This window comes from Oratosquilla oratoria, chromosome 20 (assembly GCF_046742065.1).
Source record: "Oratosquilla oratoria isolate Oo_2021 chromosome 20, ASM4674206v1, whole genome shotgun sequence".
Lineage (NCBI taxonomy): Eukaryota > Metazoa > Arthropoda > Malacostraca > Stomatopoda > Squillidae > Oratosquilla > Oratosquilla oratoria.
This window is the reverse complement of record NC_134796.1, coordinates 48,599,260-48,614,259: the sequence shown is the minus strand read 5'-3', so window position 1 is coordinate 48,614,259 and position 15,000 is coordinate 48,599,260. Positions and strand designations below refer to the sequence as shown.

Below are 15,000 nucleotides of genomic sequence, written 5' to 3'. Positions count from 1 at the left end.
TTTATCCATTTATCTATCTATCTATCTGTTTATCTATCTATCTATCTATATATATTTTTTCTTCTTCTTTTTTTTCTTTTTCTTTCACTGTGCCTGGCTGTCTGCCCTCTTTCCTGCCTGCTTTCCTACCGGTCTGTCTCTCTGGCCTTGTCTTCTGGTGTCTGACTACCTGCCCGCCGCCTCTTTGCATGCCTCTTCAAAGATATCTGTACTGATTCGTTTCCCATTTCTAGAAATCAAATTTCCTCTTGCGTGGGAGCAATGCACCCGTATCGGTTTGGTCAAAAGCGAAAGCTATCTTTCCATAGACTCGGGGAATCGTGTAGAACCCGTGGTCGTAGCGGGCGTTGCTGCGTGCCGTTAACGGTCGCAACGACTTTGCTGCAAGATGGCGACCGACCGTTGCAAGGCGACTCGGTCGTTTAGGTGGATCCGGGCGGTTTGCCTCCGGCGGTTTGACGGACGGGAGCGGGAGATGGGGTGGGCTACTTCTGTCGTCGATGCCGAAGTCTCAACTTAGGTCAACAGTAAAGTGAATTGTGTGTTTATGTTTGCGCATTCACAGGCACAGACACAGACGAGACGCGTTTCTAACGGTGATATTCTTAAAAAAAAATCTTTCTTTATATAAATCCTTGGAAGGGAAAAATCTTTTAAGAATACCACCGTAAGAATCTGACGGTGGTAACCTTAAAAAAAATCTTTCCTTATATAAATCTTTCCTCATATAAATGTTATATAAATCCTTGGAAGGGAAAGAATTTTTTTTAAGAATACCACCGTAAGTCGAGTCCCATCGAGGACTGTGAAAAAAAAAATTAACTTAACCTGACCAAACCAAGCTAAACCTGACATAGCCTAAGTTCCCATCCGCCCTGCATGAAAAAAGGCGGCGTGGGCCCAGGCCCCTAACCCCCCCCAATCTAGTTCGAACCAAGATCGCGTGTAGACGGGGCGGAACCCAGACGGAGGGTAGTCGGGAGTGGGGCTCAGAAGGAGAGGGGTAGAGACGGAGAGGTGTTCACTGCCTTTGGCTGTGTCGGGAGCGGGAGGTGGGAGACGTTCAAGTATTGCGTGTTGGAGTAGGTTGGTTGCAAGGGGGGGGGGAATCTCGGCAACAATGAAACCCTGTGGGTCAGGTCACTGTACAAGGTGAAAGTCCCACACCAGGAGACGCCGAGTAGCTGTGGCTGAAGCCGTCACTTTTGATTTGGGGGACTGTCGGGCCAGGTAGGTGATAGTCGCTGTTGGGAATCGGAGAGGAGTGCGGGACTCGAGCCCGTAACTAAGCGAATGCTAAGCCAGCACGCTTCTGATGACGACACAAGCGCACTGTAAGTTAGGTTAGGTTAGGTTAGGTAGGGTAAGGTTGGGTTAGGTTAGGTAGGGTAAGGTTGGGTTAGGTTAGGTTAGGTTATTTTAGGTTAGCTCAGCTTAGCTTAGCTTAGGTTAGGTTAGCTTAGTTTAGCTTAGCTTAGGTTAGGTTTTGTTTTGTTAGATTAGATTATATTAGGTTAGGTTAGCTTAGCTTAGCTTAGCTTAGGTTAGGTTTGGATTGTTTAGATTAGGTTAGCTTAGCTTAGCTTAGGTTAGGTTTGGTTTGGTTTGGTTAGATTAGGTTAGCTTAGCTTAGCTTAGCTTAGCTTAGGTTAGCTTAGCTTAGCTTAGCTTAGATTAGGTTAGGTTAGGTTTGGTTTGGGTAGGTTAGATTAGGTTAGCTTAGCTTAGCTTACTTTAGGTTAGGTTAGGTTAGGATAGGTTACGTTAAGTGAGGTTAGATTAGGTTAGCTTAGCTTAGCTTACTTTAGGTTAGGTTAGGTTAGGGTAGGTTACGTTAAGTGAGGTAGTATTTTTAAATAGGAAATAGTGTCAGCGCTCAAGGATATCTGATTTTCATTGATGGTAATGTATGCAACGTCTCTCAGACCATTTCAAAGGAAAGGAAAAACATAAAGCTCGGATTATAAATCAAATTTGGTTTTGGGTACAAGAACATAACAACATAAGAATGGAGGAGACCGCAAGAGACCATAAGGCCTACACTTGGCAGTTCCACGTTCATTATCTCCTGTCATCCCCATCCCTAAAACTACCTAATCTTTACTTAAGACAATCCACTGTTTCGGCGGTCAATATAACGTTACTAAGTCTGTATGCAGAGTCCACTGGGAAAAGGAAAAACACACGGAGTCCGAGCGCTTTCGTGATATATTCACATTATCAAGGAGTACAGGAAACTTTTCTGTACTCCTTGATAATGTGAATATATCACGAAAGCGCTCGGACTCCGTGTGTTTTTTCCTTTTCCTAGTGGACTCTGCATATTTGTGACTCACGTGTGACTTTGTGAAATTTGTGCATTACTGAGTCTACGCATGACGGGGGATCTCAAGGAAGAACCCAGGAATAATTATCTTTTGGTATCTTAATACTTACTCATCTATTTCCAGAAGGTACACTTAAACTGAGTAAAAATATTTATCTCTCTCTTACTAAAGCCCATTTCTCTTCCTCACCCCACGTCCCTCCTCTTCCCCGACTCCCTCTTTTTCTCACCCCAATCCCATCCCGTCCCACCCACAATACCCAAACCTTCACTTGACTTCATTGCGCGCTCCCGGACCTCTCTGATCTTATCGATACAGTTTTCCTCTAAACCTCCAGTATTTATCCCACTCCTTCTTTGGGTATGTATATACGAGTCCGAACGTGTGTGTGTGTGTGTGTGTGTGTGTGTGTGTGTGTGTGTGTGTGTGTGTGTGTGTGTGTGTGTGTGTGTGTGTGTGTGTGTGTGTGATTCACCTTGGTCTTTGGATCACGTGTTGGACTCGTGACCGACAGCTATTTCCCTCCCGGAAGAGAGCTCAGAGCTCGTGTGACCGATCTATGGGTAATGCTATGACCTTACACGCACACACACACACCCAACTCCCCGCCCACGAGAGTTGGAGTAATGACTCGAAGCGTAACGATACTGAAATTATTTCAGCCCCTGGGTGTGTGTGAACCAGGTAGCCGGTCCGCCATACTGACAGTCTGGGACTCTACCCACCGCGCCACCGAGTCGTGTGTGTGTGTGTGTGTGTGTGTGTGTGTGTGTGTGTGTGTGTGTGTGTGTGTGTGTGTGTGTGTGTGTGTGTGTGTGTGTGTGTGTGCGTGTGCGTGTGTGAGTGAGATCTTGTTTAACGTCACGAAATATGCTTACTTATGAGTACCTGGGACAGCACATCCTTGCGAAGGACTGAATCAGGGAGTCTAAATGCAATAGTATCAAAAGAATCCACTTACTCGCCGATGATTTCTCACAAGGTGTCTCGAGAATTAATTTCGAGACAAATTGCGTATCATAATTCTTTTAGTTTGTAATAAGCGAAACGTACAAATAGAGGCGCCGTCCTCATATGGTGTTTAACTCATAAGACTTCTGTTTGGATAATCTTGAACTAACTTCTTCAATCTTGCGTCTGTATTTTTTTCTCCTTATGGAGAGTTCATTTTTTGTCAGACTTGTTTCTTTTGTTTTCATGGTTTTGTGCTGGGTGTATAGACGTTAACGGTGAGTGTAAAGTGTTATGAAATACTTCCATAGCGTTAATCGACCTTGAAAAGTCCTTCAAAATACCGTCGCTGTTCAGTAGTAAAACAGAGATTGAAACACAAAATACTGTTCAGTAGGAGACACTGAGTTTTCTCAACATCGGCGACCCCGCTTCCATCCAGAGTGCAATCGCATGCCACCCCTCATTAAGAGATAAACTCAACAGAAAAATCAATTTTATCAGTGAAATGCAAATACAGATGAATTCTTCCAATGTATTGCCGGCATCGTTCACCGGCAAGAATGCTAAGGCACAAAAAAAGTTTATTTTTAAGTTGGAAATGATCATCAATGCTGTGTCTCGTACGCTCACAGATCCTCCATGTCCGATTTCTGAAAACAGAATTAGAAATATGAAAAAAAAATTATGAGGTGATTTTTCAATGCCCATGTGACAATTTGAAGATTGGCTACTACGCAAAACAAAAGATAGATGACGATATTAAACTTCTCCTGTGTCTAAAAGAAAGGCAAATGGACATAGAATACACGGGCCTCCATTGACGACAGGCCGCGTCGCTAGCTAGCTCCACAATCTTGGACATCATCGCAACCTCAAATGTTAAAACCTCCTTCGAGTTTATTCAGGTCAGTTTCTGTGGTAAAATCTAAAATACCACCAACGTCTTTGTTTGCAAGCTATGTTCCAAGGGGGACAACAGTGAAACAGGTCGGACAATTCACACATTGATTAATCGGTGGGTTATGCCTACAGGAGGGGACGTTATGCGGGTAAGAAGTCTAACGGAGTATCTGGCGGTGTGGGCTCCGAAGGGGCGCGTCTTTCGCTACGCAGGGCGAAGACGTTGCCACGCTTAATATAGGTATATTTCCAACTCTACCTAGCAGCACACCATGCCACAGTACACTATGCCACAGTCTTCAGCTTCGCTATCTAAGAACAAGAGGTTGTCTTTGAGGAATTCTGATGCATCTGGAAATTCGAATCCTCACCGACGGGTTGGCAACGCTCTTTGTGATGTCGGAGTCTCGGAAGGGGTGGGAACTGCCATTCTGCTACCTCATCGAGTGACTGTACATCATTAACAATTACTTCCTACGAAGATATTGCACCAGTTTTCTTTTGCATCGCTCCTCATTGAGCTAACCGTCTCCCGAGCTTTGAACTGAGTACAGTTTACAGGAATGATTACAGCTGCCCGTTGGAAAAGGAAAATAAACGCATGTTTCATTTTTGTTGTAAGTTGTATAAATTCCAACTCTGCAATCTCCATAAAAACGCTCATAACAACACAATATGTCTTGGTTTTATGTCGACCATCGATCTCAATACACCCAACTCGTTCCCACGATCACCTCTCGGGGCTTTGCTCTGACAGCATTCCATAAATACTCGATCCACTCTCTTGGGGTCCACGTACGCGTTGATGGTAGAACGTTCTCTACCATGTCGTGAAATAGGATGGATGTAATGTTGACATATCTTGCGCACACGCGCGCGCGCACACACACACACACACACACACACACACACACACACACACACACACACACTTGTTTATATATAAAACATATATGGATACACTAACATTCTTAAATCTTTTTCCTTCTTTACTTTTGTAATCGTTTCATTTCCCGTTTATAGTTTCATAAAGATTTTCTTTTTCTTTTTCCTCATTTAGAGTAATTGGCGTTTTACTCACTTTTTCATTCCTATGTTCTATTTAGATCTCCCTTTTGGTCTTGGCGTCGTCAGCAAATAGACTGTTATCGTTGTTTGTTCCATTCATTCTACTGACGTAGATCAAGAACATCCCAGCAACGACAAATCAAAGTTTTCTGATTGACTTCTTCAGTGTAGTGAAACGGGAAACACATTTCGATAGAAAGTCTGCAGTAAAGGTTTGCGAAGTCCACATCGCTTTGACTTTCATCTTCTTATCCTCACTTGTCCTCTCTCCTTCCTTATTCCCCTCCTTCCTTCCCTAACACCTTCCTCCCTTCCTTCCCTCCTTCCTTCCTTCTCTCCATCCCTCCCTCCCTCCCTCTCTTCCTTCCCTCCTTCCTTCCTTCCCTTCCTCCCTCCCTCCCTCCCTCCCTCCCTCCCTCCCTCCCTCCTTCTTTCCTTCCCTCTTTCCCTCCTTCCTTCCTTCTTTCCTTCCTTTCTTCTTTCCCTTCCTTCCCTTTCTCCCTCCCTCCCTCCCTCCCTCCTTCCATCTCTACCTCTCCCTCTTTCCTTCCCTACCTCCCTCCCTCCTTCCATCTCTACCTCCCCCTCCTTTCTTCTCTACTCATACCTCCCCTCCTTCCTTCCCTACCTCCCTCCCTTCCCTCCCTCCCTTCCTTATCTATCTCCCTCCTTCCTTCCCTCCCTCCCTGCGTCGTGTTCTGCCTAATCCGTGCTTTATCTCGCTTCCATACGAGGCTGTCGGTGTCCCCCATCCGCGTCTCAGTGTTGCCAGAAATAACAAGAGAAGGATCAGCGCTCGGAGGCGCTGATGCTTTTTGAAACCCGAGCCCCTCTTTTGATCAGCAATCGACGCGAGTCGTTACTTTGTGACGTCAAGTCGCGCGAGTGCTTTCGTATCGCTCACAAAAAAAAAGTGTAAATAATCAAAAAGATATTATAGAAAGGATTTTCTTCTTCGAATAATGATATGTGTATAAATTTCGTGTTGCCAATGTCGTATGCGTACGTGCAGTCACAAACTTGCATATCAACGTGAAGCTGTCGTCGTGAGGTACTATTCACATCATGTAGTTTCGCGATTGTCGTGGGAAAAGAGGGAGATGTACCACAAAAGGCCGTGGGACTCGTCAATGTATCGGTCGAATCCCACAAAATGATCAACTTTATTCGTCAAAAACACAACCAGGACAATTGGGTACTTCTGGCCGCTGATTCTTGCTGAGTCATTCATTTGCAGTACAACCTGACATTGCATAAGGAATCCCAAACCAGTCAGGAACTACTTAAGTATTGAACATCACATACATGCGCGCGCATGCATGCAAATAAAACGCACACAGAGAGACAAAGACTAAAAGAACTAGACTTACCATCACTGAAAGATCGAGGAAAAAGAGTCGATGATTTAATAATGGTCTTCAGGTTATCAAAAGAGAAGATAAAACTGACAGAGGAGTTTTCTTGGCTTAGGACAAGAGAAAGCCACGGAGCCAACGAAAAAAAATGTTTCAAGGATGTCAAAAAACACGGGTTTCCACGCAGATGCATCAACTCCTGGGATAGCTTAGAAGTTGGAATAGCCCAAGCTAGATTGGATCATGATAAATCAAAACTACAAAAATAAAGAATTCTGTGAACTTGCATTAAGATAAATAAAATAGTGCTTACTAGAGAACGAAAGATAGATTTGCGTAGATCTGTTATATCATAAGTAAGATTAAGGAGTCCCCAATATTACATATTCATCCATCATGATTATGAATAACAATAAACTGGCAATAATTCTTGTTAAAACGTTTTCCACCAAATGCCTTCCATTAAGAACTATTACCTGGTCACGTGACCCAGATGCCTCGACACGAAAGTCTTCTACTGTGACATCTTCCTCCTCTCGAGAAAATTTGCGGTGGCGCCGCCTCAGGGAGCTTCCCTGAGGTCGTGGGAGCTCAGGAATTTCCTTACCGAAGTCGTTGACGAGGCGTCGGCAGAAACGCAGTCCACCACAGTCTCGTCTCTGAGATCAGTTTTTGGTGATAACATCGTCTACACCACCGCTGAAGACCTCAAGAATAAGTGTAAGTGTAAAGACAACTTGCTCATGTAGAAAAGGCCAAGTACACAAAGTCTGCCCGCGTTTGTTGAAAATATCCGCAGAGTCGACATGACGTCACAGAACGCACCTCCGAAGTTTTGTGATTTCCTTCCTTGTCCATTTAGACCTTGGCTGTTGGCGTTCGGATAGGAAAGGAAAAAATGTGTTGAAAACGGATTCAAGAAATGTACAACTGCAACACGAGTTCTCCATAAACAAAGCTAATTTACAACAAGATTGTTATGGAACTTGTTTGTTCTGCAGTTGTGGTTGGCGACAGAAGTTGGTTCGTAATGTCGCGATATATTGCCTGTGAATTACATTGCGATTGGAGTGTACAGAGAAAAGAACTAGCATTGACTTTTTCTGAAGCTGTTATTTTGTATATATATATATATATATATATATATATATATATTATATATATATATATATATATATATATATATATATATATATACATACATATATATATATATAGATAGATATATATATATATATATAGATATATGTGATGTGTGTGTGTGTGTGTGTGTGTGTGTGTACTGCACTGGGCGGTGAGATCGGGAATGTGCTGATTTCACATTCGCGTAGTAGTGGGTTCGAATCCTGCACTCCTCTCCGATTCCCAGTAGTGACTGTTACCTGTCCCACCAATCCCAACGTAGGCAAAGGTGACGGTTTCGGCCGTAGCTCCTCAGTGCCTCCTGGTGTGGGCTTGTCACCACCTGTACATGATGACGCTCTGGCGCGAGATGGTCACTAGGAAGTCTCGAGTGTAATCGGGAGAGAGTCTGTCAGGAAGAAGAACTTCATCGAAGTCGCTCGTGGGTGAGGAAACGCCTGAGGCATTATCCTCAACTTCATGCCAAGTCCTTTCGATTCTGACCTGGCTTAGCCCCAAAACAAATGGCGTCACGAGCGATAACCAGCGTTTCTGTCCTTAGAAACGCTACCGCATCAAAGAAATTGAGTAATACGATTGGTAAAGATGATATCTAAAATGGAACACACTAAAGCTCAAAATGGTCAACATTCTTGTTCGAATGAAGAAGACTCTCCAACTATTTAAAGACTACTACATGACTCTGGCCCGTAAGGGTGTCGTTAGAGACTCCAGAAAAATTAGCGACATAAAACTGATACGGTCAGTACCCTACACGGGCTCCTAGCGAAGGAATACGTTAGCGACGAGGGCATTGCCTTATGAGTTGCTGTTGTTTGATCGTGGTCGACGCTTTATGAGTTGCGGTCGATTACTGTTACTCAATTCCCCCCCTCTTGGGAGAGAAGACAGTGCAGGCACACATGCACGCGTTCGAGTGCGCATGCGCGTACACACACACACACACACACACACACACACACACACACACATATATGCACGGGTGGTGATGGACAGCGCTCGAGCTGAGGAACCCTGCGACAACGCAGAGATTCTTCGATCTGTCTGACTTCGTGTAATGTGGCTCCTTAGATGTATTTTACCATCTACATATACTTCACAACTTCCAATTATTATCATTATCCTCCTCGATTTCTTGGTACCCTCCTACTCCTCCTCCTCCTCTTCCTCCTCCTTTTCCTCGTCTTCCTTCATTCTGTTTCACCTTCTCTTTCTTTCCCTTTTGTCAAACCTATTCCCTTCTTCACAGCCCATCTTCCTGGTCCTCATTATTTTCTCTTCTTTTCCTTTACCATTTTTTGTCATAATTTGTTTTTGTTTTTAATCTTCCTCCTGTCTGACCTTTTCCCTTCTTCACACTTTCTCATCCTCATAATTTCATCTTCTTTTCCTTTCTCTTCCCGTCATTTCTTTGATCGACTTTTGCCTTCGTTTGTTCCGTTTTACTTCGATGCAACTTGACTTTATTTTCTACTCATTTTCATCATTAATATGTCTTCATTCTTTATCTCGACGCAACCTGACTGAATCTCTCCTCTTTCACTCATTTCGTTTATCGATTTTTGTCTTCGTTTTTTCTTTTGAAATATTTCTTTTTCGACGCAACCTGACATCTTTCCTCTTCCTTTCATTTCGTTCATCGATTTTCGTGTTGTACTTGTCATTCCCCCGCTCTTTCGCAGTGGACAAGATGCAGGGATGACCCGTCATCCAGGAGGTGCCAAGATAAGAGGGAGGGAAGAGGGTGGAGGGGAGTGGAGTATGTAGGGGATGGAATGGGTGGGAGTGGTTTCTATGCCTTTGTCTTTTGGCTACCTTCCTTGTAAGGAAAAAAAAGCCTTTGGTATATGTATATATGTTCATTCTTTATTTCGACTCGATTTCTTTCATCTTCCTCTCATTTCGTTTATCGATTTTCGCCTTCACTTTTTTTCTTTTATCATTATACTTTGTCGACGCAACCTGACTTCTTTCCTCTTCCTCTCATTTCGTTCATCGATTTTCGTCTCCGGTTTTTTTTTTTTTGTTTTTTTTTTTTTTTTTTTTTTTTTTTTTTTTTCTTTTTTCTTTTTTCTTTTGACGCAACCTGACTTCCTCTTTTTCCTCTTCAGATGGCGAGCATCGAAGTCTCCCTGGGCTGGAGGCGGAGACGGGAAGCTCTGCTGGAGACTCTGCCCCGCGCCGCGCGCGAGCTCGTCCGAGAGATGGACACCCTCCAGCAGGCCGTCAAGGACAAGGACAACCTCATCCAGGCGTAAGTGGATCCTGCTGGGGGAACCGGTTCCTGTAGGACCTACAAGAACCTGTTTTCCCAGTGTAGGTGGATTTCACTGCAAAAATAGACTCCTGTAGGTGGATCCCACTGGGGAAACCGGTTTTTGTAGTAGCTACAGGAACCTGTTTTCCCTGTGTAGGTGGACCCCACCGGGGAAACAGATTCCTGTAGGTGGATTCCAGTGGGGAAACAGGTTCCTGTAGGTGAATCCCACTGGGGAAACAGGCTCCTGTGGATGGGTCCCACTGGGGAAACAGGTTCCTGTAGGTGGATCCAACTGGCGAAACAGGTTCCTGTAGGTGGATCCCACTGGGGAAACAGGTTCCTGTAGGTGGATCCCACTGGGGAAACAGGTTCCTGTAGGACCTATAGGAACCTGTTTCCACAATGTAGGTGGGCACCATTGAGGGAAAAGGTTCCTGAAAGTGAGCCCCAGCTGGGAAAACAGGATCTTCGACAGTTTCAGTAGGAAACTATCGTACCAATTCGTCAATGATAGAAAAAGATACCCTCTTGTTCATCCACGTTACCAAAATTCTCTCTATCGGGACTTTTTTCAGTTATACGAGAATTATTTATCATTTATTTATTTACCTATTTGTTTGTGTTATTTATGTTATTTATGTTATTTATTTATCTATCTATTATTTATTGTCTTATATATTATTTATTATTCATTATTTATTATTTATTATTTATTATCTATCTATAATCTATAAATTATAATTTATCATTCATAATTTATAATTTACAATTTATAATTTACAATTTATAATTCACATTTTATAATCTATAATTTATCATTTATAATCTATAATTTATAATTCATAATTTATAATTTATACTTCATAATTCATAATCTATAATTTATCATTTATTTATTACTTATTATTTATTATTTATTATTTAATCATTTATTATTATGTATTTATTTATCTATTTATTGATTTATCTATTATTATTTTTTTTACACATGGTATCAAAGCAACGACTCACCCCGATCCCCCTCCCTGAAATGTACCTTTGAACCGTCGCTTCTCGAATGATCAATGAGATATGCTGGCGTCAGGCGGAGGGGAAGAAATCCCGCTCGTGGTCCCTCGGGCGGGATAATGTGGAATCATTTCGACCCATCAAAGATAATTTTGCAAATCACGTTGGGGATGCCACCGCGAGCTGTGCTTGTCATTCATATCTAAATGTTACTGAAATAAATATATGATTGGATGAGATTGGTATTCTTATGTGTATTATTGCCAGTATTTCATCTGTGATGAAAGATAAAATAACGTAACCTAACCCTCTTGAGCCGGCCACCATGATTATTTTCGCGTGTAGCGTGTTTCTATTGCTTTGTTTGTTTGTCTGTGTGATTGTTAGTCTGTTAGTCTGTTTGTTAGTCTGTTAGTATGTTCGTCTGTTTGTTAGTCTGTTTGTTAGTGTGTTAGTATGTTTGTTTGCCTGGTTGTTTGTTCACTTTTTATACGTTTGCCTGTCTGCATGTCTGCCTGTCTGTCTGTCTGTTTGTTCGTCTGTACGCCTGCCTGCCTGCTTGTCTGTTAGTCTGTCTGTCTGTTTATTTGTCTGTTTGTCTTTATTTATCATCATTCTTCTTTATTTATAATCATTCTTTGTCATCCAGGAGGTGCTAAGATAAGAGGGAGGGTGGAGGGGAGTGGAGTGTATTTAGGGATGGAATGGGTGGGAATGATTTTATGCCTTTTTTTTTGGCTACCTCCCTTGTAAGGGGGAAAAAGCTTTGGTATATGTATAAGAGTGTATTTAGGGATGGAATGGGTGGGAATGATTTTATGCTTTTTTCTTTTTGGCTACCTCCTTGCAAGGAAAAAAAAAGCCTTGGTATATGTATAAGAGTGTATTTAGGGATGGAATGGGTGGGAATGATCTTATGCCTTTTTCTTTTTGGCTACCTCCCTTGTAAGGGGGAAAAAGCCTTGGTATATGTATATGTATGCATTCTTCTTCATTCCATTCACGCGTCGTACCTGTCATTCCCCCACTCTTCTCCTCAGACTTCGAACTCAGATCACGAACTTGGGCGGAAGCGTGGCGACGACCGAGTGTGGCGCCATCACGGACGCCGAGCGTCGGAGCATCCAGGACCGCGTCGCCAAAGTCCAGCAGGAGATCGACGCCAAGACGGTGGCCATCAAGAACCTCAAACTCACGCTCGACAAGATCGACATCACCGAGTGAGTTCCCACGAAAAGATGATGTTTTCGTTTTGCCCTTAAGGCACTTGATGGTTTGATTTTTCATTCTGTTTAACGTCGCGAACTACCCCTACCAGGAGGATAGGACGGCCACCCTTACAGAGAACTTTGTAGCGTAGGATTTAATGAACCGTGACCTTGGTCCAACTCGTTGGCGGTAGGGCTCGAACTGCTGTCGCCTCGGACCTCCGCCGCAAGCAGCGACGCTCTAACACGCTCGGCCAGCGAGCATTGTGTGGCACTTGAGGATTCAGGAAAAGTCCATTTCTGAAATTAGGGCAAGAGGTTATATCTCCCTTTGATGCCTACATCAAGATTCAAAAGTCTCCTTCTCCTTCTTCTTCTCTTTCTCCTTCTCCTCCTGCTCCTTCTTCTTCACCTTCTTCTTCTCGTTCTTCTTCTCCTTCTCCTTCACTTTCATCTTCTTCTCCTTCTCCTCCTTCTCCTTTTTCCTTCTTTTTTCTTCTTCTTCTCCTATTCCTTCTCCTTCTCCTTTCCCTCCTCCTTCTCCTTTCCCTCCTCCTCCTTCTCCTCCTCCTCCTCCTCCTTCTTCTTTTTAGCAGATGTACCCCACACATAATGAACCTAGATTATTTTCTCCTGCTTCAATCGAGGCATTAGTTAGTTCAGAGTCTCCCTTCCAGCCCACTCGACCGTCCCTTCTATGTCGGCTCCTCACCCTCATCCTCCCTTCTTCTCCCTTCCAGCAACATTGACGTGAGAATCCGAGCTGCCGAACTCGAGTACGAGCTCGAGCGTGAGGAGCTGAACGTCCTCAACCTGAAGGAGGAACTCTCCGTTCTCAACTCTCGTTTGCAAGAGCAGCAACAGCAACAAGGAACGCCTCCCCCTCTTCCGGTCGTAACCCTCCAGCAACTGGTATCGGGGGGCGGTGGAGTGGGTGGAGGCGGTGGAGGGGGTGGTGGTGGAGGGGGGTGCGTGGCCATGCTCCTGGTGGTGGTGACTGTGAGCCACACGCCGGGGAATCCCCCCTTCCACGTGACCCCCCGACCTCCGCTGGGGTGCGCCATCGACTGGGCCACCGAGGACACCAAACTCAAGAGGGGTGACCGGTGAGTACGCCAAGGAGGTCTTGTATTATAATTGTTTGTTACTTGTTTGATATGTTTCTTTGTTTGTCATTTGTTTTGTTTGTTTTTATTTGTTTCTTTCTTTGTCATTTGTTTTGTTTCTTGTTTGATTTGTTTCTTTGCTTGTCTTTTGTTTGTTATTCTATGTGTTTCTTTGTATGTTATTCGTCTATATTTCTATTTATATACCTTATTGTTTATCTATTCATTTATCTATTCATCTGTCTGTTTATCTATTATTCATTTATCTATTTGTCTATACATTTGTTTATTTATCTATCCTTTCTTAATTCATTATTTTATTTTTGTTTATTTATTTAATTTATTCATTTATCTATTTACTTATTTATCTACTTATTCCTAATTACATATCTATGTATTATTTATTTATTTATTTATTCATTTGTTTATTTATTTGCCATTCTGTCTGTCTGCTTGTTTGTTTGTTTTACTTTTACTTGTTCATAACACCAATTTACACAGTCTCTCCACGTAATTACAAGTGACGTCAGGTTGGCCTGTCCAATCATACAGTGGTATTCTTAAAAAAAAAATCTTTCCTTATATAAGTCTTATATAAATCCTTGGAAGGGAAAGATTTATAAAAGAAAATATTTTTTAAGAATACCACCGTAAGACTCTTACGGTGGTATTCTTAAAAAAAAAAATTCCTTATATAAGTCTTTCCTTTCTAAGGATTTATATAAGATTTATATAAGGAGAGATTTTTTTATGAATACCACCGATACTCCCAAGACGACGTGACGTCATGTCGATGTCGACATTCTCACCCCACGTGGACAGGCTCAGATTTTGGTTCGAAACTATGTGAAAACACTTTAAGTTTTAGAAGTTTCTAATCCCACCTTGTATAGACACTCTTTTGAACTCCTGCACAATGGAACTATGCATCCATAACTTTATATGTCTGTGTCTGTTTGTGAACTTGATAATATTGATTTATTTTACTAGTATGTATATGATAATACAGGCGCACGCACTCACACACACACACACACACACACACACACACACACACACACACACACACACACACACACACACACACACACACACACACACACACACACACACACACACACACACACACACACACACACACACACACACACACACACACACACACACACACACATACATACACACACACACACACACACACACACACACACACACACATACATACACACACACACACACACACACACACACACACACACACACACACACACACACACACACACACACACACACACACACACACACACACACACACACACACACACCTCGTGGCGCTGTGGTTAGAGTTTTCGCCTGCCACTACGGCGGTCCGGGTTCGACTCCCGCCCAGAGTCGAAATAATTTCAGTATCGCTGCGCTGCGGGTTGTTACTCCAACTCTCGTGGGCGGGGAGTTGTATGTGTGTGTGCGTGTCAAGTCATAGCATTACCCATAGATCGGTTATACAGTATACGACCTCTGAGCTCTCTTCCGGGAGGGAAGTAGCTGTCGATCACGAATCCAACACAACACACGCACACACACGCACCTACCTCCTTGCCTACTCAGATCGCTCCGAATTGTGGCTTCTCTTTCGTTCGTCCTCCTCGTCCTCCTCCTCCTTATCCTCCT

General features: G+C 43.2%; 1 protein-coding gene across 1 annotated transcript in view; it reads left to right on the top strand.

Moving 5' to 3' along the window:
- The window catches only part of sprt (PDZ domain-containing protein sprite), a 363,285-nt gene that overhangs the window by 341,241 nt on the left and 7,044 nt on the right, over positions 1-15,000 (top strand). Inside the window, exons 5-7 of the mRNA XM_076204083.1 lie at positions 9,859-10,001; positions 12,056-12,235; positions 12,964-13,329. Coding sequence (XP_076060198.1) covers positions 9,859-10,001; positions 12,056-12,235; positions 12,964-13,329 — 689 coding nt within the window. The remainder of the gene's footprint in view (positions 1-9,858; positions 10,002-12,055; positions 12,236-12,963; positions 13,330-15,000) is intronic.